Genomic DNA, 25,752 nt, shown 5'->3' with positions numbered 1-25,752 from the left:
GGATATTAGAGAAACAGTAATGAGAGACTAAGTGTAGACTGTTTCACAAGAATCCATTTTTGACTCCGATACCAGTGACTATTATGTATGAATATTCTTGTCACAGTACCTGCACAGACTGACTGATTAATATTATTCACTGGGGTTGACTCGTCACATGATTCATACTGGAAACGGCACGGCGATGCTCAAAACACTCCCCTGATAGTACCAAAATAATCATGGGAATGTAGGTGTTTGAAGTCTTTTGCAAATGACACAAAGCAATTTCAAATTATGTTTGAACCTCCTGCTGGAAACTTTCACTTATTTTTAGAAGGAATGATACATATTTAGCAGGCCTAGATGAATGCAACATAATTATCTGTCATTTAGCAGTCTCTTGTTTTCAGTGATTCATGCGAATCAATGATGACTAAAATAAAGCTAACTAAAAGTAAAATAAAAAACTGAAAATGAAAATAAAACTGTGTATATATTACAAAACATTGCTATGGCCGTACCATGATAATGCCATGGTGGTCTAAGGAATTTTGTTGAAGTTTGATCAAGCACACAACCTTCGTTTTTAAAACCACTAACTTAAAAAGTTAATGACACTGATTCACGTTGCTTGAAATTCATGTTAATTTAGATATCATCCTTTATTCAGAATGCCTTTAAGTTACAAATGTGAACAATATATTTCAGTCACATACAAACACAACAGCAGCACTCCACACAAACCACAGCATCAACCAAGTCATCAAATTAAAAAAAAAAGGTTAAATATAAATAGTGCTCTTATAATATGTTTTACTAAAACATTGAGTCATATCAAGCATCTCTTAACGACTGAACCCAGCATTCACGAGTCGCACAATCATAAGATCACACCTACGTGTTTTTTAGGAGCTCTGTCTCCAGACACCTTCATCAGATCCGTTTCCTTTGAAAACTGACGCTTAATCCCTTGTGCTTAAACGTTGAAGCTTTTCAGATGTTGAGTATGGCCATGTTTCCTAATTTGTTTTTCAGATTCACCTGATAACATCAAACCCTGAGGGCACGTCACTCAGGCCCAGAATAAATCTGAGAAAGATCTATTTTAAGATTCTCCAATAAAACTTTCCGCTTCGTCTTCGCTCAGGGCATTATATCTGTGAGTGATTCCTCCTTTCATGTTTTATTCCAGAACTGGCACCCCTTATGAAAGCACGATTAGACTTTTGATTAGCTACCGCAGGTGTTCCAGTCATGAGACAATGAGCTCTGATGGTAATGTTGAAGGAAGCACTAAATGGAGGCCAGGAAAGAAACGTTGTTGTCGAGTGATTGAACAGACGGATGTATGCATGTCGTGACAATTACACTGATGAACGTTACCCACAAGTCAATATGAAAGATCAACTTAGCACCATTTGAAGTAGAGCACACACTGTGTAGTATGCGAATAATGTGTTATTTTTGTGAAAAGTGCATTTAGGACACAAATAATGAATATTGCAATGAGTATTTGATTCAGATTCAAAGGAATCATTTAGTCATACACTACATGTACCTGAAAATGGCTTGTTTTGTTCATTCTTATTAACTGTCAAGTGTACCATTAACGTACAATAATTTCTCCAGTGCTTGAATTATCAATCTGGTTAATAATTAAAAATCATGCCGTTAACAGTGCACAGAGAGTTGCTGCCAACCTTCTGTCATAACGCAGGTTTGGCGGTCACTTTAGGGCGCTTACACACTAGAAAAGTGTATGGACAGGATTGCACCTTTTCATTATGCTACTATGGCCAACCAAGATTCACGCTTTTGGTAATGTGCCTGAAGCCACTGCGGTTGCATAAATCTCCAAGCAGTGGTCACTGCAGGGTCAAATGGGTGGAGCTTGACCTAGTTATGTTTAGGGTTAGGGTGTGGTTAGACCTCAAAGTCCCACCCATTACACCCAGAGAAGTGGAGCTTGAAGTCAAGCAGTGAGCACCTTCTCTAAAACATCCATGACAAGCAGTTGTCGAAAAGGCTAAATTACGCATCACTACTCCCCTATACCCAGTTATTTCTTCTTTTCCATTATCACTACCTACTTTCATTTTCACTTAATGCATTTTATTTTTATTTTTTTGCATTGGTCTGAACAGACAAAATTGTTCACAAAACTCATGGATTTTCATGCTAAACGTTCACGCCAATGTGAAAAGTTCTTTAGTTCAAAATCAAATGGGAATACATCAAAATACATTTTTGAAGACCCTCCTGTCTGAGATCCTCAAATTTCAGCGATTTACACAATGACATTAACCAAAAGTTGTAATTAAACAACTTTGGTTGTATAATGGAAGTGTCACTTTTGCAAATCTATGTGTTTTCTTCTGCGTTTTTTGAATGCAGCATTCCCATCAAGACTGATGGAGTTGCAGCATGAACTCTTGTGTGTAAGCGCCCTCTCTCTTTCTATTTGGAGACATCATGGCTCCTCAATCCAAGTGCAGTGAATCTGAAGTGTATTAACAACCAAACTAAAGTTCTGTACGTTCAAAACATCAAACTGAAAAAAGTGACAAGAATCCCCCAGACGTCACACCTACGGGTGAGTCTGTGGGAACTCGGGTGAGTGCTCGGATGATGGCTTTTAGAAACGACGCCAAAATACGCAGTGTGGACTGTTTTAGTCATAAATGCACATTCACACATTAGGAGACCAGACTGGTTCTGATCAGCCAGTGGCTTGCCATGAGTTTGGTACTTTGTGTTTGTAAACTTGCAGTGATTACAGAGGTTTCTCTGTGATTCTGAACGACTGGACCAGAGAGTGGCCTAGTGTATCCAGTTCTTTGGAAGAAGAGGGTGGGGCGTTTGGGAGCGGCCAATCATAGTAAGTTCCAGATCCCTAGACATGCTCTCCCACCCCTCGGTTCCCACTAGCCCCATCACTTCTCCATGAGTGACAGCTTTATGATACGCTGCAGTTCCTCTTCCTCTCGTCTTTGACGTAGCTCTGCCTCTTCTTGTTCACGAGCGGACAGCGCCATGGCTAGACGCAGCTGCTCGTCGTAGCTTCGTGGTGGCTTATTGGTTGGTGTGCTGCGAGGGCTCTCCACGGGGTGGGGTTTGTGCTGTGGGGTTCTGGGTAACGGAGGAGAAAAGAAGTGACTGAGACCTCTGCTAACAGAACATTGTCTTCTAGACAACACTAAAATCAGCAATTTAAGAGTTGATGTATTATTACAATTTAAATGATCTGTTTTTCATTATAATATCAATAACATCAATCTTGAAAACAATTGTTCCGTTTAATATTTTTTGTGGAAACCTCTGTGGATTTCTTTGATCCATGTAAAGTTCAAAGGAAGGGCATTAATTTGAAATATAATTTTTTTTGTGTCATTATGAATGTATTTATTGTCGCTTTCAATTAATGTGTGTGTGACTTTAAAACTAGAGATTATCTGTGCGTGTTTGTCCTGTTCTAAAACCGAAACCTTAAAGAATAATGATGTGAAGCAACCGTTTCGGATTCATGTCGGCTGCCACAGACGGGGTATCTCAACCTGCTTTAGAGCTCCATGAAGAGCAAACGAAGGTGAGGAGAGAGAGATGAAAGCCCTAGTGAATTTCTATGAGCTTCACTGAGGATGTATTGACAGTCAAGCCTGTGTCAATAGCTCCAGTAAATGTGATGAGAGTGTGACGCTCTCCTTGCCTATTGTGGGTGAGATGTGACTACAGGAGATAGTAGAAGTGGAATACTGACTGCAGACCTTTCGTGCCGGCTGGGGTCACAGGACAGAGTGTGTGTTCCTGGTTTACTGTTGGTCAAAGCCTCCCAGATCGTCACCTGTGAGGGAAGCCGAGGGATAAGATATGTATGTAAAAAAGTTTTACACCATGTTCTAACCAGATGAGACACATAAAAAACCGACAAATGATATTCATGCTTGGTAAGGATATGGTGTAATAAGATATATTTCTGTAGTTTGTCAACACCTGTGAGCATCTGCTAACATACAAGTGTGTGATTGCATGTCAGACCTGGTCATATTCTGATCCAGCCTCTATCAGGCTCTGCTGGATGGCGTACTGTAGCAGATCATCCTCCTCTTCTCTAATGTTCACCCGCTGGTTCCCTCCTAAAATGCTGTAGCCTCGCGGAGCCTCAAACACACAAGGTGGGATCTCTCCTCCACGACATGAGTCTGATTGATACACAAACACACATTCATGAAACCCATTGCAGATTATTGTAGTCAAATGTATTGATCTGAGTTACATCTGTACTACAGGCAGCGCTATAAGTAATGCAATCATTAAACATTTATCCAATCAATTCCTATCTGGCCATTAAAAATGGCAAGTGCTTTGTCTGAACACTGTATTACTTTGTAACACCATATTTTTCAATCTGGTCATCATCTTAAATGGTTTCTAAAAATTAAATTTCCCTGAAGGTAAAAGGCAGGTTGATTCTTACGTGTGGAGCTGGAGCTGGACACGCTGGAAGAGTCACTGCCTGGTGATGGCGTCTCCGTCCTGGGGCTGTCCTTCTGTCCGTCCCCTTCATTATCCACTCTGGGCAACCCACCCTCTTCGCAACCATTCAGGTTCCCAAAGGTGATGCGAGCATTCAGGATGTGGTAGATAGGAATTTCTGTGGTGAGATGTTGTTATTGTTGCATTAGCCTGATAGTTTAAAGAAATAGTTCACCCAAAAAGGAAAATATCCAGGAAAATTACTCTCCCTCAAGCCATCCAAGATCTAGATGGGTTTGTTTCTTCATCAGAACAGATTTGGAGAAATATAGTATCATTTGCTCACCAATGGATCCTCTACAGTGAATGGGTGCCGTCAGAATGAGAGTTCACACAGCTGATAAAAACATCAAAATAATAAGTAATCCACACAATGCCAGTCCATCAATTAATGTCTTGTGAAGTGAAAAGCTGTGGGTTTATACAAAACAAATCCATTATTAAGGCATTTTAACATCACTTGTGGCTTAAATACCAGTCCATAATCATTAACGTTTCCTCCAGTTAAAAAGTCCATCTCACATCCTTTCACAAAATCCTCCTAGATCTTTGTTTAGAACTGTATTTGCTTGTAAATGGTGCTTGATCTGTGCATATTTCTCTCCTGATTCAGACAAGAAGACTTTTTACTGGAGAAAGCTATCATATGCAAAGAGGACTCATATTTTAGCCGAAAGGAATGGTTTGAAATAAATAAAAAGAAAAAAATTCTTAATGATGGATTTATTTCTTACAAATATGCAGTGTTTCACTTCATAAGATGTTAATTGATGGACTGGAGTCTGTTTTGGAGTCTGAGACGATTTTATCAGCCGTTTGAGCTCTCATTCTGACGGCACCCATTCACTGCAGAGCAGTTGGTAAGCAAGACGAAATGCTAAATTTCTATAGAACTGTTACGATGAAGAAACATTCATCTAAATCTTGGATGGCCATCTTTGGGTGAACTGTTAATTTTAAATGTGTTTGTGATTGTAACGTAGCCATACTTAAAAGACAAATTTGCTGAAAAATGTTAAGTTAAATCACATAGTATGTTTCTTCACAGTACTTTCTTTTCCTCTCTTTCTTACCTATCTTGACAGGAAAGCCAGGAGGTAGGCGTAAGGTGATGAAGTCCCTAAGCTTGGCGAACAGTGTATTGGAGATGGCCATGAGGTCGATGATAGGAGCTACCTGCTCCGACAGAGATAAAGGGTGTGATTCACACAACCACATCTTGGCTTTGAACCTGGGGAAAAAAACATACTGTACATATAAGACACCTGTGTGACCTCATACAGTCTTAGCAGTTTTGTTGGACATGACAGTTGGAGTCCAGAAACAAAGCAGCGAAATCTCATATGCCCATCAATTGGAGCATTTTTTTAAGTAGTATTTATTATATACTATAATAGTATTCATTCATATTTTGAATTAGCTCTTATTTTTATGTTTTCATTTAAATTTTTAATTATATTTGTTATGTGTCATTTTGTCATTTATATTAGTGTTATATTTAATATATATTTAATATGTAGATATATATTTCTTTATAGGTTTTTTCCTATTTTAGTTTTAGTAATTATAGTACTTCAACTTATTTACTTCAGTTGGTTGCCAAAGCAACATTTCTAATTTTCATTTAAGTTTGATTTTAAAGGGTCATATGATGCGATTTCAAATTTTCCTTTCTCTTTGGAGTGTTACAAGCTCTTGGTGAATAAAGAAGATCTGTAAAGTTGCAAAGACTAAAGTCTCAAATCCAAAGAGATATTCTTTATAAAAGTTAACACTCGTCCACGCCCTCCTTGAAACGGCTCGTTCTAACACGCCCCCCAAATCTCTACATCACTTTGTGGGAAGCTTTGCATAATGCCGCCCACTGTTCACGCAAAGAAAGAAGGCGTATCTTTTATTTTCGTTGTAGTATTGTTGTTGCCGCTGCTGCCATGTCGTATAGATACTGTGTGTTTCACTGTGAAAGCGAAACTACTTTGTTTGGGCTTCCAAAAGAGGACATATCCGCTTCATCATGCCTGGAGTTGATCCGTGCTGGTCGCTGAGGAAATACATCAACTTTGCACTGTGGAGCGCCGTATCAGCTTTCACCGTGGACGAAGCTGCTTCCAGCCCGGGGTCGTCACATGTAGTTGCCGCAAGAACAAGGTACGCTCCTTCGTAGAATCCGCCTGCTGCACCGTTTTCAAGCTGCCCACCTCTGCTCACTCAAGCTGGCCCCGGCTCACTCTAGGCCTCTGACCTCTGCTCACTCAAGACCGCGGTGTGTGATGCTGTTTCGTTGAGAAAGCGAAACTACTTTGTTTTTGCCTTCCAAAAGAAGACACGACTAGATATCATGTTTATATCACGTTTATAATGGGTTTTATGTTTATGTCTCGTCGCTCCGGCTGGACAAGGCATCACAATATGTTAAGGGGTGTAACATTTCCTTCACACGCTTGAGGTATTCGGCCAATCACAACTCGCTGGATAGCTGGCCAATCACAGCACACCTCGCTTTTCAGAGCGATGAGCTTTGTCTAAGGTCGACGTGTTTCAGAAGGCGGGGCATAGAGGAGAAACAATAATTTACAGTATGTGGAAAATAATGTGTTTTTTAACCTTAAACCGCATAAACACATTTCATTACACCAAATACACAAAATAATGTTATTTTTAGCAGCATCATATGACCCCTTTAAGTTTGTAATCGAATTTTATTTTTTTATATCTAGTAAAATATACTTTATTTCAATTACTGAAAACAATGTTTTACAGTTTTATTTTTAGTTAATAGTACCAACAGTCAGAAATATCATAAATATGAGTTCTGCAAATATTAATGACCAAGCAAAGTCTTATTTAAGCAGTAAAAAAAAATGAGTTTTGATACCATGTGTAAATAAGTGATGAAAATGAAAAATTTTCATCATTTTAAATTTAGATGTAGTTATTTGGATTTATCATTCACAATAAAGTTATTTTGTTTTGTTTAGGCTTCTTCTGTGTTGTGATTCCAACTTGAAAGCTTCTCAGGTGCACTTGAAAGCAGCATCAGAAAACTATTTGAAGAGGAACACATCTCATTAGTAATGGTTTTATATGAGTAAGTACCATTATTACTATTGTTAACAGTTTGGGTTATTTATATATTTTGATAAGACTCTTAGAGGAAAGACAAGAAACGAATGGGAAAGAGAAAAGACCACAATCTGGAATGTGAACTCTTTTTACAATAAGCAACCACTCAGAACATGATAGAAACTGCACAGCAATGTGAAAGAACCATTTTATTTAGAATGTGTCTCAAAATGAAAATGAAAGCTGTGTTGGATTGATGCACTACCTTTGTGTTTTGGTGGTGAGGTGACAGGGCTGGCCAATGTCTCTCTGACTCATGTTGGGATTAAAGTACTCCTCAGCCGTCACGGCCAAAGGCTTCGTTGCAGGGCATGATATCTGAGTCACCATAGTGTGCTGTAAAACACACATACACATTTACACACACACACACTTAATTTCGAGGCTATAGAAGTGACATAATACTAGAAAAGCACTTTAGATGTCTTTATGATAAAGAACAAATTCTTGACAGGCTCTGTTCACTCACTCCATTGTTAGGCCCTATGTGCTGTTCAGCGATACCCAGGAAGGATTGCAGAGGAGTCTTGCCGCCTGAGACAAAAACACAGCAGGTCACATTACAGAAGACGTGCATAATCCCAAGTATCTGTATTACATCACAGTAACCGTAGACAAGACAAAGACGCTGTTTGTTTGGGAATAATTTGAGCGGGCATAGAAATAATGAATCATCATATTCACTACGGCATGCCCACCAACACACACGCTCATTGTGTTTTGTTGAAGAAGCAGCATATGCGCTTCAAAAACTAAATGTATTTTTTGTCCTTAAATCTATTTTTTTTTCTCTTATGCTCAGCAAGTCTGCATTAATTACATTAATTACTGATTAATACATTTGAAACCATGATACACTTTTTTCCAGGATTCTTTAAAGAAAGCTGAAACTTTCTGTAGAGTATTGAAAGGAACAGCATTTATTTGAAATAAAACTCATTTCTAACATAAATATCTTTGCTGTCACTTTTGATCAATTTAATGCATTCTTGCTGAATAAAAGTAGTAATTTCGTTTTTTTTAAAGCTTACTGAGCCAAATCTTTTGCACATTTTCGATGTGTGATTGACATTTCTGATGTCATATATACTGTATATACAAAATATACTGTATCTCCTAATCAAATTTTTTATTTGAAAAACAAATTGGTCATTCCTTTAGTCAAACATACCTTTAGGTTTTGTTTTGTGCTGGTCGGTGAGATGGTCAGTACGTGTTCGTGTGATTAGCTCAACATTAGAAGCACAGTAAACCTGAAGCAAAGACATGAGAACATAAGTTTAGTTCACTCTGTTTTTATTTTTTTGTTAATCTGCCACATTATATCCATGACAGAAATCCAACACTCACTCATCTGTTCATGGTCTTGACATTTCAAATTATGAAAGCAGAGTTAGAATTGCTCATATTGCACTTAAACACACACTCTACATGACTGTAGTGTAGACAGTTTAGCCGGTTGAAATGGGAGCGGTCTAGTTTTGTCATATTGCATCTCTGCATTCTCTTCCAGTACATAACAGGTATAACCGAAAATTGTTCCACAGCAATTGGTTCCATTCCATTCAGGTCAACAGATGAAAAAGTTTGCAACTGTGTAAAACTATGAGAATCAAGTCAAAGTGCATAAATATTAATTAATTCAGAGTCATTGCTCGGTAACCTTCCAGGAGTGTCCAGTCAAGTACCTTAATTAATATTCATGAGCCAAGCCTTCACCCATAGTCGCATTTGTCAACTTGCCAGCTAATTAACACACACCTTAACAGCCTTCCTATTAGCCAAGGATAACTGTCAAGATAAAGATACTAAACTTGAAAAAGGTTTATCAGCTAAGGTGTTTAATTTCCTTTCTCATGCATCAGGACATTTTGTGTTTCTGGATTCTGTAGTGCTTTTTAATGGAATGTTTCCATGTCTGTTCGTACATATACAAGTGAACTCAAATGTATTTGTAAAGCGCTTTTCACATAACACATTGTGTCAAAGCAAGAATTTTTGATATTATCATTACAACATTTAGCGAAAAAATTTTAACTAAAATGTTCAATATGTTCTCAGACATTTGTACCCACCGAATATTGTATTATGATATAAGCTGTACCTTTGCTTCGTACCCATTCACCACCTCCGTTTTCTCACTACGCCAGCCAAGAATGCCCGTTTTATTCCTGCAGAGAAATTCAGGCATGTTACCAGGTTGCCAACGTGCCGTGCAGACAGAGGTGAGTCCAATATCACACATTTTATGATGAAGCTTAGTCCAAAAGTGCTGGCTCACACTCTTGGCTTTACAGTAAAGCCACAATAAAGGGTTACGATGCCCTTGTTTTTGAACATTTTAATTGGCAACAATGACTTGGCAATTGTTATTAAGTGCTCACCTCTCAAAGGAGATGTTCCTTGTGTCTACCTGTGTGGCCACCACGGGAGTGGATAGACGGGCCGCCACCTGTTCGTCGCTGGGTTGCAGCGCCCCCAGAAGATTCAAAGCAGTTGTGCATGGCCTGGTGGAGGGCGAGGCGGGAGAGGAAGAGAGGCACGGCAGCGTCTCACAAAACACTAGCTGTCTGTCATGATCCACTTCCATTACCATAGCACTGGAGTCTGAATGACAGGTGGAGAGAGAGAGAGAGAGAGAGAGAGAGAGAGAGAGAGAGACTGAACGGATGGAAGCCAATTAGAGACTGTGGCGAAGTGAGACTGAGGTTGTTTCCATGCCAATGACGGCTTGTTTGAAAGAACACTGAGCGAGATGTGGCATCGAGAACAAAAGCGGAGATCAAACCCAAATCTGATTTAAAGGTAATGGGCAGAGATAAATAAAGGTTGCTCAGTGCAGGAAAAAAGCCATCGCACACACCTTGACCCCTGAATATGAAGCTGCGATTGCCTCTTTGCCAGGTCATTTGCTCAAATCCCATGAGTGTCGTGTCCACCCGCAAACACTGACCACTCTTCCATACCCGATATGTGTCACTCGGACAGATACGAGACACGAGCGGAACTGGAAATAGACGGAGAGTTCAACAATAGCAGGACATGAGTATGTGGAAAGAGGAAGTCATTGTCAAAACATGCCATTTACACATTAATACAGTACTTATGACCTACCCCAACTCGTAAACTCCCATTTCATCTCCACGTAAAAGTCCTGCGCCTGAAAGGTAAGAGGGGAAGAGAAGGTTAGATTGAATGTGAGCATATAGTGGGAGGACGAAAGTGAGAGACGGATCGCTCTGCAGGGAAAGACATGAATAATAAAACTCCTAGAGAGATGAGGAGTGTGGAGAACCAGAGAGCTCGCACATCCATCATTAACAAAAGGAAAAGAGCTACGGGGCGCCCAGGGTTTAAGAAATCTGGTAAGGAAAGGGAAAAAGAGGTCTTGTAAACAAACAATGATGTAAACCCGGCGGTTTCCCATAAACCTGTTTGTTTGTGTATCTGTATGCATGAATCTACTGGAATGAAGGGCTCAGGTGTGCGGGCAGCAGGTGGTTGTTAAACTGGTGGCTTGTTGTTTTGTCATTAACAGGTTCAGGGTTTATTAAGACACATCTGGGGCTGACCTGTCGGAGTCTCTCTAGCAGGCACGGGATCCCCGCCAGTCTCTTAGTGTTGCGTTGGTAGTCACGGTAACGCAGCACCAACCGCACCATCTCCGGGTTACGTGTGCTGATGGCCTCCTGCAACACTGAGTCAGAAGGTAAAGTAATGTTAGGAGATGTGTCATATATATTTACATTTAGAATAGCTTTGTTGTATCATTCCAGTCTTCAGTGTTACATGATCCTTCAGAAATGATTCTAATATGCTGATTTGCTGCTTGAAACATTTCTTCTTATTTATTTCAATTTAATGCACTTTGCATAAAAACAAAAACAAAACAAAAATGTACTGACCCCAATCTTTGGAATGGTGGTGTAAATAATTATCAGCTTATCATATTGGGCAGAATTACTGCATCCCCTCTCAAAATGCAAAGGCTTTTTCGCTGTATTACCTGTCCAGCCATTTCTGTTTTCTCTGCTGACATCGGCTCCATGCTGGACTAACAGACGGGCGCACTCTAAATGGGCCAGTGTCACGGCCAGGTGCAAAGGAGTCCGACCCCGTGGGTCCAACACTTCTAAATCAACCTTTAAGACAGAGAGAGATTTGTTTTATTGACCACTTCATGCAGTAAAATATTTCCCAAACACAATTCTCTGTTCCTGCCCTAAAACAGAGATCTGTCAGATCTGTGGCCTAGTAATTGATGAATGTTCTCCAGAGATGCCGAGCTTTTGTGGTCAAATGCAGGTTTGAAAAACACATGAGTTGTGTCCCATTACATTCCTCCTTTACAACCTCAAACTATTTCTTTCTGCCATTCTGTTAATCAGTGTTTAGAGGTTCAAACATCACTGTGCCTCATCAAAATTTTAATTTTAGTAGTGCTGGATTCCCATCATGCACCACAACATGAATAAATTATGCAAATTACCACCTCACTTGTTTACTGTTTATTGCATTATTTTCATTGGTGCTGTCATGTTTGTTTCTTTTAAGGTATGTGTCAGGTCCTTATACTTTTGATTCTGATTTAACACCATTTTGTTTTGCATGTGAAATATCGAAGTTTATGTCCATATAAAAATCCTACATTATCCTACAAAATCAAATTATTACTACATTCAGTGCGGTTTGTTTTGGAGTACATTTGACACATTTTAGAACATTTTCATCTGGTTATTCTATGCTTAAAATATGCATACTGTATACTGCAATATACTGTCAAATTAAATCATATTTATTTATATATAACACTTTATACAATACAGATTGTTTCAAAGCAGCTTCACAGTAATAAGCAAGAAACTAATTCTCTTCAATTAATTAATCCATCTCTCTAATCTTAATTAATCCAATTGCAGCTGTAAAGCAGCTTTTAAAAGACAATAGTGTCTTTCTCAGCTCAATTTAGTTTAATGTTGATTCAGTTTAGTTCAATAACAGTGTGAATGTTCATTAGCAAATTCAGCTCTAAGATAATAGTGCAAAATTCAGCTCAAGTCAGTTCAGTGTTGATTCAACAATAGTGCACTGTTCATCAGATTATGAAAATAGTTTAATTCAGCTATAAGCAGCTCTACAGAAGGCAATAGCATTGTTATTCAGTGTATTCAGTAAGTCAGTGTTGATTGAATTCATCAATTGAGTTCATCAATTATGAAACGAATGACTAGTAAGCTATTCCAAACAACTGGAAAGGGAAAGACGTGTAGATAACATAAAAAAAAGACAATTGTGTCATTATTTTCTCTCTTATTGTTTTAACCTGTATGACTTTTTTCTTTTTAACATAAAATAATATATTTAGTAGAATATATATCTGCATCTTTGTCTACACTGTTAAATTCAACTGGGTCAAATTCTGTTTTGAACACCATTTGCTTTCAAAATATCCTAGCTTGTGTTTCACTGAAAGTCATGAAGATTTTGAAGAAACATGAAAGTGAGAAAGTGATGACAATTTAAAAATATGAAAATGTATTTATGATAATATTGCAGTATATGAGAATCTTTAGAAAACCTTCAGAAAGACGGAAAGAACAAGCATTATTCCGGCTACCTGCTATGTGGAAAGAATCAATAGCAAAAGGAAGAGAAGGCAGAAGTGAAAGAGTGTGACAGAAAAGAGAAGTGACAGGCGATAATTAAGGCATCACACCAGAACATGACACAGAGCGCGCTCACATGACACCTGACAGCCACAGTGAGAAATACTTCCACACTCAAACTGTGATCTGTGCTAAACATACTGTGATTCCGTGCTTGTGAAAACCAGTGTCGTGCCATACTGTTCCTCCAGCTTCTCATCCGAGTGATCTCTCTCAGTCTCTCGGCCCCTTTCGAGCCTGTCAGCTATGTCACTGACAGTCTTGAGAGTTTCAAAAGAGTTTATGATTCTCCTTATGGGAGGATCATTTATAATAAGATCATCGCTCACTGTCAACACAATCATTGCGTTCACTTCCACGCGCTACCACACATTTCAGTAAATATGCTTATTTTTATAGATGCAGGATGACCCATTAATCATTATTTGATGAGGTGGCTGGCTATGGTCATGTTGGCCATATCTATAAGCGTAGCCTCCGAAAGCAAGGTCATGACTGACAGTGCAAGTCTGTTGAATCGTGTATGTGGAGCAGAAATGGGAGTCAGGACTGCTTTATTTAGAGACTTGTATGTGAGCCATGTTTGCTGATTTTAATGAAGCATTTGGATTAGCTGTGTGGTAATGGAAACATATTATTACCCAGGGGCTTAACTTGTGCTGCGAGAGCTGCTTTGTACTGTGCTGATTAACTTGGTGCACTTATTTACAATTCACTCAAGGTGCATGTGTGTGTTCTTGTGTTTCCTTTTCTGAGCCTACAGTGCATTATTTATTCATAGTTAGTGCTAGTATGGCTACTACAGTTACTACAGTATGGCTAGAAATATTTAAAAATCCTATTTGTATAGAAGGAGAGTCCTGAATCATAGCTAGATACTAGAATATGAAAGAGATTTTAGGGTAGGATCTTTTAACTTGGACTAGTAAGAAAATACCCTAACAACAGCCAAGCAACATGCTAAATTTCAATCAGTGTAGCATGGCAACCACATGGTACACTCACAGTTTCTTCAGAATATTTAAAGCCGTTATTCATATGTACATAATTTATACATAAGTGTTATTTCAGTGTTATTTATATACTACTATATAAAGTATAGTATTTATTAATATTTTGAATTAGCGTTCATTTTTATATTTTCAGTTTTGATTTAATTGTAGTTTTATTTATTATGTTATACACACACACACTGTGTGTGTATATAAATATTATTGAATATTATTTTACTTTATTTCAGCTTTATTTCAATTAACAAAAAAAAAAAATCACCTTTTGTACCTAACAAGTCCATATTTTCACTGGCCTCAAAAAAAAGGAAAAAAAAGAAAGAAAATTAATTAGTGAAGACATTAATAATGTTACAATAGACTTCTATCAAATAAATGCTACTTTTGAACAGTAGTGTGTGTATGTATATATACACGAACACATGCATACAACTGTCAACTTTACTCCAAAATTATAATATATATATCTAAATATATATATTATAATTTGGAGTAAAGTTGGACAGTTGTATGCATGTGTTTATATATATATATATATATATATATATATATATATATATATATATATATATATATATATATATATATATATATTATATATACATATATATATATATATATTATAATTATTATAAGATAATTATATATTATATATGTATATAACCGAAAAAAAGCATTGGGGTTTTGACATAACTGTAGTGACAAATTTTGGTGGTAGCTACAGTTACCATGGTAAATCTTTGTAAGTTTTCTTGAGCGGTGAGGGTCTGCATTTACAATAATAACAATAATAGAAATCCTACCTGAAACACCTACACATTACAGTTCTCCTGCTCTGACCAGAACTCATCTAACTGTGTGTGTATATAATTATTATTATTAAATACATATATATATATTAAAGCTATAGCTTTGATTTATTTTTTATTTCAGTTGTAGTTTTAGTCATTTTAATATTTCTACTTATTTCAACATTAGGTTTTACATCTAATATTATACTTTATTTTAGCTTTACTTCACTTAAGAAAAAGCTCAACAATTTTTTACCACCCACTTAAATTTACATTGGCCTTAACATAAAATATATATAAAAAAATGTTAAAATCTGAATTGAAATTTATTATTGTACATTTAAAAGTGAATTTGAAATTATCTATTTTTTGCATTATATATATAAAGCGTCTGCTAAATGACTATATATATATATATATATATATATATATATATATGTATATATATATTAGTAAACATTAACATTATTTAAAAAAAAATAAAAGTATTATTTTTCACAAATATAAATTAAAAAAAATGTAGGCTCCTTTACAAACAAAATTTGCTTTAACAGCTGTAAATCATACAGGTATATCACTGGCCCAGCTGGACAATTGACAGTTCTGTCATCTGACCTTAAAAAACTCCGGTCCTGGGCCAGCGGGCCATCCTTCATGTTGAGCCCTGATTGTGTATCATGCAGCAAAAGAAGTCTCAATCATGTTATTGTTGTTACAGAAAACTCCAGTGTATCTGACACCCTGCTCCGTAATTAGCCGGCCCCTTTCGCAACATCATGATGGCACTCACTCACCAGCAAAAACTGAGGCTCTGCGGCCCCTGAGGGCCTCTAGCTAGAAAAACACCAGCCTGGTCCCTGGAGTGAGATGAGTGCTACGAGAAAAAGGGTGTGGATGAGTGGTGGGGGTGGGGGTTGCTATGGTAACCCTGGATGAGGAGTACAAATAGGAGATGCAGGCCGAAGGATGGGAAACTAGAGTTTTAAGTGAAAGGTGGCTCTGGGGATCTCTGATCAACCCTGACACTAGAGACGGCTCAGATGACTGACATAGAGGGACAGAGAGAAGGAGATAACTGTCAGGAGGTGTGCATGCTTGAGCCGGTGAGAGACTGTATGAGTGAGGGACTGAATGAGATTGATAACTGGTTCTGAGAGCTTCAGGGAGAGACAGATAGAAACGTGTAACTCGGTAAGACAGATTAGCAGCTGTGAGAGGTAGGGGTGTTAGAAAATATCGATACACTGAGTATCATGACATTTTGTTTGCCAATACTATATCGATTCTCGAAAACGGAATATCGATCAAAAAAAAAAAAACATACAAGATTCATGGCAGTTGTATCGTTTTGAGTTCGTATCCCGACCGTTAGATAGCAGTCTTCGTCATTGAACTAAAACAGTGACAGGACATTCTAACATTAAGGCACGCCACTATCATTAGCATTAATATATTTTTATCATTAGAGTGGAGGATGAAAGAATTGTTCCAGTTCCCGCCTCTGTGTACAAAGCTGAAGAGTGACATCATTTGGGCTTTTGTGGTAACGTCTGCTTGGGATCACGGTGCGGTTTGCACCTCGGTTCCACCGCTTGCCACATCCCGTGTGATAATGAGCCTTCACGTGGGGCGCGGTGGACGGTAGGGTCGCGTCCGCGTCGCGGTCTCTGTGATTCCACGCAGAACATAAATACAAACTGAAAAACCTGTTAAGTCCAAGTTCAAAAGTTCTGAGAATGTTCAACATCTGTATTTATTTTATTGTTTTACAATTGTTTTGTTTTCTTTAGGAATCCTGCAAGAACTTTATTTTTTATTGATATTAAGCAAATGTAATTTTTTGTTCAGATCAAAATGTCAATTGTAAACGTAAACTGTGAACATTTAAAGCAGGGTCTAAAAATATATATGGTCTTTTTAAAAAATACATTTTATACATATACATTTAACTAAAGAATCCTGCAAGCACTTTAATTTTTCCCCCTTTACTCATACTGCACAAAAAGTGTTTCAGTAACGTTTAATGTTACAGGGACTGATTATTGCAAATGCAGATCCCAGTGTGTTCTGGTTAAACAAATTTTATTTATTGCTAAGGTTTGCATATGGTGGTGTGTTCTTAATGACAGCTTTCCTAAAAATATATCCTATTCCTAAAATAAGAAATATCCCAAAATATATCGCCTTGCTTACAGTAGCGCAGTATATCGCAATATATCGTATTGCAACCCATGTATCATGATACGTATCGCCAGATTCTTGCCGATACAGCCCTAGTGAGAGGAGGACGGAACAAAGGATAAGAGTTCGGGAAACTTCAGCTGTTACAGACTGACCTTCTGGTGACCTGAAATGCTGTTCTATATACCCCTCTGAGACATGCTAGACAACACACACACACAATAACACAAACAGTCCCTTATCTCATCTGATCACACAGCCACATACAAATACAGACAAACACGCTGACTGTCATCTCCTGTCATGTGTATTACAAAGATTTACCATGGCATCCACCAAAACAAACCTCTATTAAATTTAACACTAGTAAATTTTGTCTCATTACTTGTCCCACATCAGCTGGGCTGAGGGATATAAATGACACCTTAAAGTATGCAGATAATTTGGAACTAATTTACTACAGTATTCATTTATATTGGTTAGATTAATTTATATTAATTTTAAAATGTTAAATATTAATTACATTTATAAAATAGTATAATTCATTGTAGTTTTACATCAGTAAGCAAATGGCTGGTGCAAAAGTGTTGCTATCCGGTTAGTACGTTTTTTTTTTTCTTTGAGTTGAGCCGTGCTACTACATTGTAAGCAATCTATTTTTCAAAGCAAGCTATTTTAATGCAAAAAGATGCACAAAAAAGGGCATGAACACCTGCAGACTTTAAGTGAAGAAGGAGGAACAAGAGTCATACCTAAGAACCTGGATAGACAATAGGAGGTTCTTTCTTGTTGCAAACCACATACAACTAGCAATACACTACAAATCGCTAAGAATACTTTACTTCTTATAGCAACACCCTAGTAACCATCCACAACACCTCAGCATGATGGAGGTGAGGTTTGCATGGGGAAACTCACATTTTCTTATTTCCTATTTCTGTTGTTAACACTGTAAATTAATAATATATTTTATACTTTTTTATTCATTAATAAAATGTGTATTCCATAATAAAAATAAAATAAAATAAATAAATACTATTAATATTAAATATAAAGTTTTTTCGTGACAGTAAAGACATTTATAATGTTACAAAAGGTTGTAGTATTTATTAAAGGGGTCATATGATACGATTTCAAGTTTTCCTTTCTCTTTGGAGTGTTACAAGCTTTTTCGTGAATAGATAAGATCCCTAAAGTTGCAAAGACTAAAGTCTCAAATCTAAAGAGATATTCATAATAAAAGTTTAGACTCGTCCACACCCTCCTAAAACACCTTGTTTAAACACACCCCCACAAGTCTACGTCACGATGTGGGAAGATTTGCATAACACCGCCCAAATGTTCACACAAAGAAAGAAGGCGTAACTTTGATTCTCGCTGTAGTATGACGGAGATGCTGTTTCGTTGTGAAAGTGAAATACTTTGTTTGGCCTTCCAAAAGAGGACACGACTAGAAATCAGCTGTATTTACAACACTGTTCCAGAAGAGTTCAACCCAAATATTCAGATGTGTGCAGCACATTTTATGGAGGACTGTTTCCTGATTCTGGGAGAGTAGACTACAATGCCGGCTGTTCTGACTCACAGTCTGTAAGTACGTTTACATATTTAAAGAATTTGACACTGATGATTCAAACACGAGTTTTGAGCAGTGTAGAGGTAGCGCTTGTTGTTTGTCATTCCTCAAGTCAAAAATGCGGACATGGTTTTATGGAACACGTAAAAAGACAGTATAAGTCATTATAATCGTTTATAACAGGTTTTTATTGTTTTTGTCTTGTTGCACAGGTGTTCTGACCGGTACACGCATAACAGTATTGCAAGGGCGTAACATTTCCGTCACACACTTGAGGCATTCGGCCAATCACAACACACTGGATAGCTGGCCAATCAAAGCACACCTCGCTTTTCAGAACGATGTACTGTAAAAAATGACACGTTTCAGAAAGGCGGGGCATAGAGGAGAAACAATAATATACAGTATGTGGTAATATTATGTGTTTTTTGAACCTTAAACCACATAAACACATTTCATTACACCAAATACATAAAATATTATTTTTGGCAACATCATATGACCCCTTTAATATTTGATATATGTATTTATATCAAGGCTATATATTCGGTTTAGTTTTACCAATTTAAACATCACAATTCCAAAAAGAATCACTTTTTTTCATCTGTTTTTATCTATTTTGCCAAAACAACCTTTCTCATTTTTGTTAATGTTTTTCAGTTTCTTATTGGATATTGTACTTTATTTCAGCTTAATTTCAATTAACGAAAACAATTTTCACCTTTTGAACCTGACAAGTCTATATTGTCACTGGCCTCATCAAAAAAAAAAATGTTTGAAATTAATGAAGATATTTATAATCTTACAAAAGATTTCTATCAAATAAATGCTTTTGAACTGTAGTGTGTGTGTGTGTGTGTATACTATATATACTCATACATACATGCATACAACTGTCAACTGTACTTCAAAATTATAATTTTGTATATTTACGTATATAACCAAAAATCATTGAGGTTTTCACATAACTGTGGTATTTTGGTGGAAACTACATTTACCTTGGTAAATCTTTGTAAGGTTTCTTGAGTGGTGAGGGTCAGAATACAGAATAATAACAATAATAGAAATCCTACCTGAAACACCTACACATTACAGTTCTCCTAAACCACTCATCTAACCCACCTACACTGCATCTCACTGACAGCCCTGTAACAAGCAAGCACACTTTCCTGCTGACATGCATGCACTGAATTAGACACAAGTGCACTAACTCCAATTCATGTTAATTACTTATCCTGCCCCACCACACTGAAAGTAACAATCATCTAGGGTCCATCCCCAAATATTCCACATTTTCACATGGATGATCTTCCACATAGCTGTCCATCCCATCTCTTCTTCCTCTCTTTCAGCTGTGAGCCTGCTGGAGACTGCATTATTGATAGTCATCTCTGGCTGGTGCATCTGCTCTTGCACTCTTTCTGCCTTGGCTAATGTTCTCTGGCAGCTACTTAAACCAACATCAATCTTTCATTGGAAGTCCAAACTGTGCATGTGGGAGGCAGGCAGAAGAAAATCATATGTGTGAGTGTGGGGTGCATATCGCAGCATGCGATGGATTCCACTGAAGCCTTTGCAAAGGCTCTCTTGTGTGGCCACATGCAAAAAAAAAAAAAAACACATAGTGCATACATGCATAGATATACACATGCATTCTTCATTTGAATGAACTATCTCTTAAAAAGGAGAATACTGACGCACTAGGTGTTATACTTCCTATGGTTTTCTACAGTATGGCTTGAGGTTACGTTTGCATATCCAAATTAGAATAGGGGAATGTTTACTGGGAAAATGAAAAAAACATCTATGTAAATCATAGAGATGAGTAGTGCTTATGAAATAGAGCCTTGTAGTATTCTCTAGAAGGGAAATGCAGCACAGCTCGCCTACTTGGGACATGTACAATTGATAGATGTGTATGTGTGTGCACCTGTATGTTTGATTGTGTTGCTACTTATCATTTTATTGGAAATTCAGATCATTAACTCTAATCAAATTAGATGTAATTGTACCTTTCATTTCCATATTTTCAATTCAACAAACCAATTCACTGGCCTTGTACGAGCTCTGTCTGCCACTGTCCTTGTCAGTCTGTTAAAAGCTTCCCATAAGTTAACTAAATCTCAGCAGCCCGCTCCCAGCCACCCAATGCTCGTCCCCTGTGACAACACTCTGTCGCAATTAGTGTTGGGTTACGGGTGGAGAGCAGGAGGGCTGAGTGTTGAAGAAGAAAGGCAGTATATCAAACGGGAAAACTTAACAGATGTGTGGACAACAGCAAATGTGCTGATGGAGGGCTGCGGGAAAAGAAATTGCCACTGTGTTGTAGTGTATTTGCTGAGGCACTGCTGACTTAACTCAAAAAAACACAAATCTGCATGCTGCTCGACATTTTCTCTTATTTTTGGACTCGGTTCTGTAGATGCACCAGCCGGCAATGGCTCTTCTCTCTGGTTTTCTCCATTCAATCACCCACTCTATCCATTCTCTTCTCAATTTCCTGCTGCTCTCCTCCAAGCTGTCATCTGTCCAATTCCTCCCCCATGACTGTTTTATGGCACTGTCAAGGCAAACTGCAAATTGAGCTTCTTTTCCCTTTGATAACTTCTTTACCCCTCTTCTTCCTCCTCCACCACCACCCGATCTATTTGCAATTCATGTCCCTCGCTCTCCTCTGTCCTATAGTTTAAGTTTCCCCCCTCTGTTCTTTCACACGACACCTAACATCTATCCCATAATCCTGTGTGCTGGTGCAGCAACTTTTCTCCTTGTCAGGGTGGCTACGTGCCTCATTCACTGGAGAGGAACAATTCGAGACAGCATTGCCCTCCCTTCGCACCTCGCGCCGTCCCTGGAGGAACCCAGTTTGACTCATCGAGCGACACCCTACAGTGCCAAACGTGGCTATATTATACTGTCAGCAGCCTTTAAATCAACTAAACTGGAAGTGCTTTATATCCCAGTGATCATCAAAAGGGTTAGGGGTCTGAATTATTACCACCAGCCTGAGCCATAAAAACCGGCACAGGACCAAGTTGGCTGGTATTGGAATGAGTTACAGTATGTTTGGGGTTTGGAAAGATGGAATCATGAATGGTTGCTGTGACTGAGATGGAAGACTTCACTCAAATGAGTTAAAATTATTTACTCATAAAGCAGAGAGTTAAATCAGAATAATGAAAGTAGAGCATGCAGGCCTTGATGTTTCCAGAAGTGGACATTTGATTCGGCTCTGCAATCTCAGTTAGTCTTCTTACTGTACACACACTTCTGCTTGTTACAAAAAAATTCTGGTTTTCATGTTGGGATCTTCCACTACTAAAGCAACTCTTTAACTTTATAATAGGAGTAACCTGACTTATGTCAACGACAAATTATGTATTATTTAGAATTAAAGAGCAATTTTTTAATGAGTTTTTGAGTTGTTTTTTTCACCTCTAATGCTTTTTTTTACCATTATGTGTCTACTGGTTTGTCTATTTGTAGTTTTTGAAAGAATAGACTGATGGCATGTTAATTTTGACAATTTCTACAAATCTGTAAATTAATGTTGCATTGAAGTTGTGCTGTAACAGAAGTAGAGACAGATCTTTTTCTTCTGTGAGATGTACATTTGAGTAAAATGGATTATCGAAAAAAGAAAATATGAAGAACAGGTTCTGTCCATCATTTGTTGATAAATAGAGGCAGATCTGAATGGGATCTTGTAAGAAAGGGCGGTTTTAGGCTGATTTAATGAATGGAGTAGTTTGGCATACATCATCAGAGAAAAGTCTGTTGTTTCACCAGGATGACTGAGTTATGACATCTTGATTAAAAATTACTAAGTTCTTTTACAAAAAAAGTAATACAAAGTAATTTATAAAAAAAAAGAAGAAAAAAAATAAACACGCATGAATGAATCATTCACAATAAGATCAATAACATGCATTTAGAAAATACTTTCAAAGATGGTTGATCATTAAGAACCAGTCTTCTTCCCTGACAAAATCAACCTGCATATGAGCTACTGAACTTCAGTGTATAATCAGTGATTCTGTCATACAGTACATGCTGATGCTGCTCACTGTGCCATGGGGGAGAGAGAGCATCTCATCCTGCCATCTGTGTCTTAATATTTCCTAATAAATCTCTCACAGATGCAATAAAATCAAATGGAGTTGTATTCATCTGATAGTTTGTACTTCTCCCATAGAATATAATAAAATGTTTTATTAATAGAAACTGGTTTATTAATAGAATATAAATTCTAGAATAGAATTCTATTCTATTAAAACAATAGAACGGGTGATAGAATAGGTTCTTTCATTTATAGGCTGTACAACATGTTCCTTATAAATCAGTTGAACTTCTGCTTTGTGAAACTCAATAAACATAACTAAACCAGTCATGTTGTAATCTGTTTGTTTGCTTAATGTGCCTATTTTGCAATTAATTTGCCTCCCCATACATTCAAATCAACCATTGGATTTGGCCTATTTATAGTTCTGCACAGTAATCTCAAATTCTAATTAATTACAGGCTAATTCCACACTGATTCGTGGAATAATGTACTGCATTAATAATTCTTTTGAAGAAGGCTGATCAGAAAGACAAACACACCCTCTCCTGACACACCATCTATCCTCAGGAACTGTGAGTGGTGAACGTAGGCTGATCTGTAAGCATCATTCACCCACAGCCTTTGTAGGCAATGCCACTTTATTCTGCAGCCTCTCTGTGTTTTACACCATCTCAGATCGAAATAAAACTGCATTTGAGATCAAATGACAGACGGGTAACATGAGCAGGTTTGAAGAACAGAGACTGTGTGGCGAAACTACCAAGACGGCATTTTTACGCGTTCGAACGTTATACGCCCAAAAATGCGGACTAGGTAGGCAACTCAGTAGGTTTGAAGACACAGGGTGTGAGGGGTTTTTTTTGTCACGCATTTCTGATTCCAGTACAAAAATCAGCACGTAAATAAGCACTTAACTGAATAGGTGTTTTATTAAGGAACCAGCAAACCATGTAGAATCACTTTTCGCCTTTTCATCACAGATTACAAGCCGAAATGAAGTACCCGAATCAGTTTTCTCAGTCAAACGCACGGCCGGCCGCTCCTCACAGCATCAACCGCCGCGAGACTGTCACGCGGAAACGAAAGCATCTTACCTGCTCGCGCGCTGAGAGCTCTTTCTCCAGCTGCCGGTGTTTGTTATGCCACACCAGATAATGCAGGTGATAGCGACTCTTCTCCGGAGTTTTTCTGGCAGAAATCATCATCGGTGCATAGTTCGCCGCTGCTCTCTCTCCCCGGTTCCGTTTCCCTGTTTTTACGCGATATCAGTTACTTTTATAATGGGCGCGTGCTATATTATTATTGCTGAAACGACCGGTAAGGGCATTGCTCTCCCTTTTCGTATATAGCATCGCCTTTTGCATTGCGCGTGTCTGTGTTGAAAGGCAATTTAAAGCTGTGTGCATGAATGCTCTCCGTTCTGTTCTCCACTCCTCCTGGTCTCTTCTCCCTCTCCTCACACACTCAGAAGCGCGCGCACTGCACGCACGCTCGCTTGCGGAGGCAGAGGCAGGGCTCTCGTTTCCATGATAAAAGCGACTCACATCTATGAGCCACTGAACTCAAGTGTGTGATTCTTATATCATACATGCTGATGCTGCTCGCTGCGCCATGAAAGAGAACATAGAGTGAGCATCTCATGCTGCCATCTGTGTCTTAATATTCTTTAATAAATATCTAATGGATTCAATATAATTTATTAACAGAGCATATTCATAATTCTATTCTATTGATGGAATGGAGCATATAATAGAACAGAAAAGGTTTTTTTATATATTATTGTGACAATAACAATGTATTGCTTTATCCATACTTATATTAACATTATACTACAGTATAGTATAGTACAGCCTAGTATAATATTAAACTTATACTACATTATGTCCAAATCAGTTATTTCAAAACTTAAACCTCTGCTCTTTGAAACAGAATAAAACATAACTGAAATAAAACTAACCAGTCATGTATTTCAGCTGAACTCTATGTCTAAATAAATTGGCAATCCCATGACTCCAATATAATCAAATGGAGTTTTATTCATTTGTTAGTAGGAAAACTTAGAATAGAATAGAATTTTTATTTTCTATTGTACTGATATTATTAATATCTATTGCGAGAATTGTTCCTTTATCCATCCCATCTACCCAGCTAAACCATGGAAAATGAAATATGATCAAGTAGAGATTTATTCATCAACTTCATTAATATTGCTGTCTCACATAAAACATGAACTCAATAAACATGTTAGTAGTCACGTATGTTGCCAGTAGAAAACCCAAAAATTCAAGTTTAATAAAAAAATAAATATTTTATACATTTTTAATTTTTTTTTAACCTTACCATTTTGTCCTCAATTGCATGTTAATAAAATATTAGATTTTACACTTTATTGCTTGCGGATTTCTATTGGGTTATATTGAGCTACTGTGCAAATTTTTTATTACATTTGTCCTCAGCACATTTATCACATTACAGAAAAAAACACAGTTTATTTCATTATAGGGTATCCAGGGAGAAATAGAATAGAACAGAACAGAACAGAACAGAACAGAATAGAATAGAATAGAATAGAATAGAATAGAATAGAATAGAATAGAATAGAATGTGGAGGACCAGTATTATATTACGGTATAGGGTTGTCTAATGTTTTTAATTAGACAGACCATTACATTTGCTGAATTAAAAAAAAAAAAAAAACTTTAGGTATTTATTATGCTTTCTTATCATACTTCATTTTGGGATTGTAGTTATGTAAATAGTCTTATGTAAAATTAATCTCCACTGGTGGGCATGACTGCATGGTCCCTCTGCTCTGTCTGCCCCCGCC

General features: G+C 37.5%; 1 protein-coding gene across 2 annotated transcripts; it reads right to left on the bottom strand.

The window, feature by feature from the left end:
- Positions 1 to 613: 613 nt before the first annotated feature.
- LOC109066361 (ankyrin repeat domain-containing protein 13B-like) lies at positions 614 to 24,420 on the bottom strand. 2 transcript variants are annotated; one of them, XM_042771281.1, is made up of 15 exons: positions 24,020 to 24,418; positions 11,645 to 11,780; positions 11,211 to 11,335; positions 10,753 to 10,798; positions 10,502 to 10,645; positions 10,023 to 10,245; positions 9,743 to 9,809; positions 8,810 to 8,891; positions 8,108 to 8,172; positions 7,844 to 7,974; positions 5,589 to 5,746; positions 4,457 to 4,633; positions 4,018 to 4,181; positions 3,747 to 3,823; positions 614 to 3,111 (listed from the first exon to the last, which is right to left on the bottom strand). In XM_042771281.1, the coding sequence occupies exons 1-15, from the start codon at positions 24,128 to 24,130 to the stop codon at positions 2,916 to 2,918; spliced, it is 1,902 nt and encodes a 633-aa protein (XP_042627215.1). In that variant the 5' UTR covers positions 24,131 to 24,418; the 3' UTR covers positions 614 to 2,915. The 2 variants fall into 2 exon arrangements, with proteins under 2 accessions (XP_042627215.1, XP_042627217.1); XM_042771283.1 differs by having other exon boundaries at positions 2,918 to 3,111; positions 3,740 to 3,823; positions 24,020 to 24,420.
- Between the last annotated feature and the right edge of the window lie 1,332 nt (positions 24,421 to 25,752).

The sequence above is a fragment of the Cyprinus carpio genome, chromosome A15 (genome assembly GCF_018340385.1).
Source record: "Cyprinus carpio isolate SPL01 chromosome A15, ASM1834038v1, whole genome shotgun sequence".
In the NCBI taxonomy this organism is placed as follows: Eukaryota; Metazoa; Chordata; class Actinopteri; order Cypriniformes; family Cyprinidae; genus Cyprinus; species Cyprinus carpio.
This window is presented reverse-complemented; position numbering and strand designations above follow the sequence as displayed.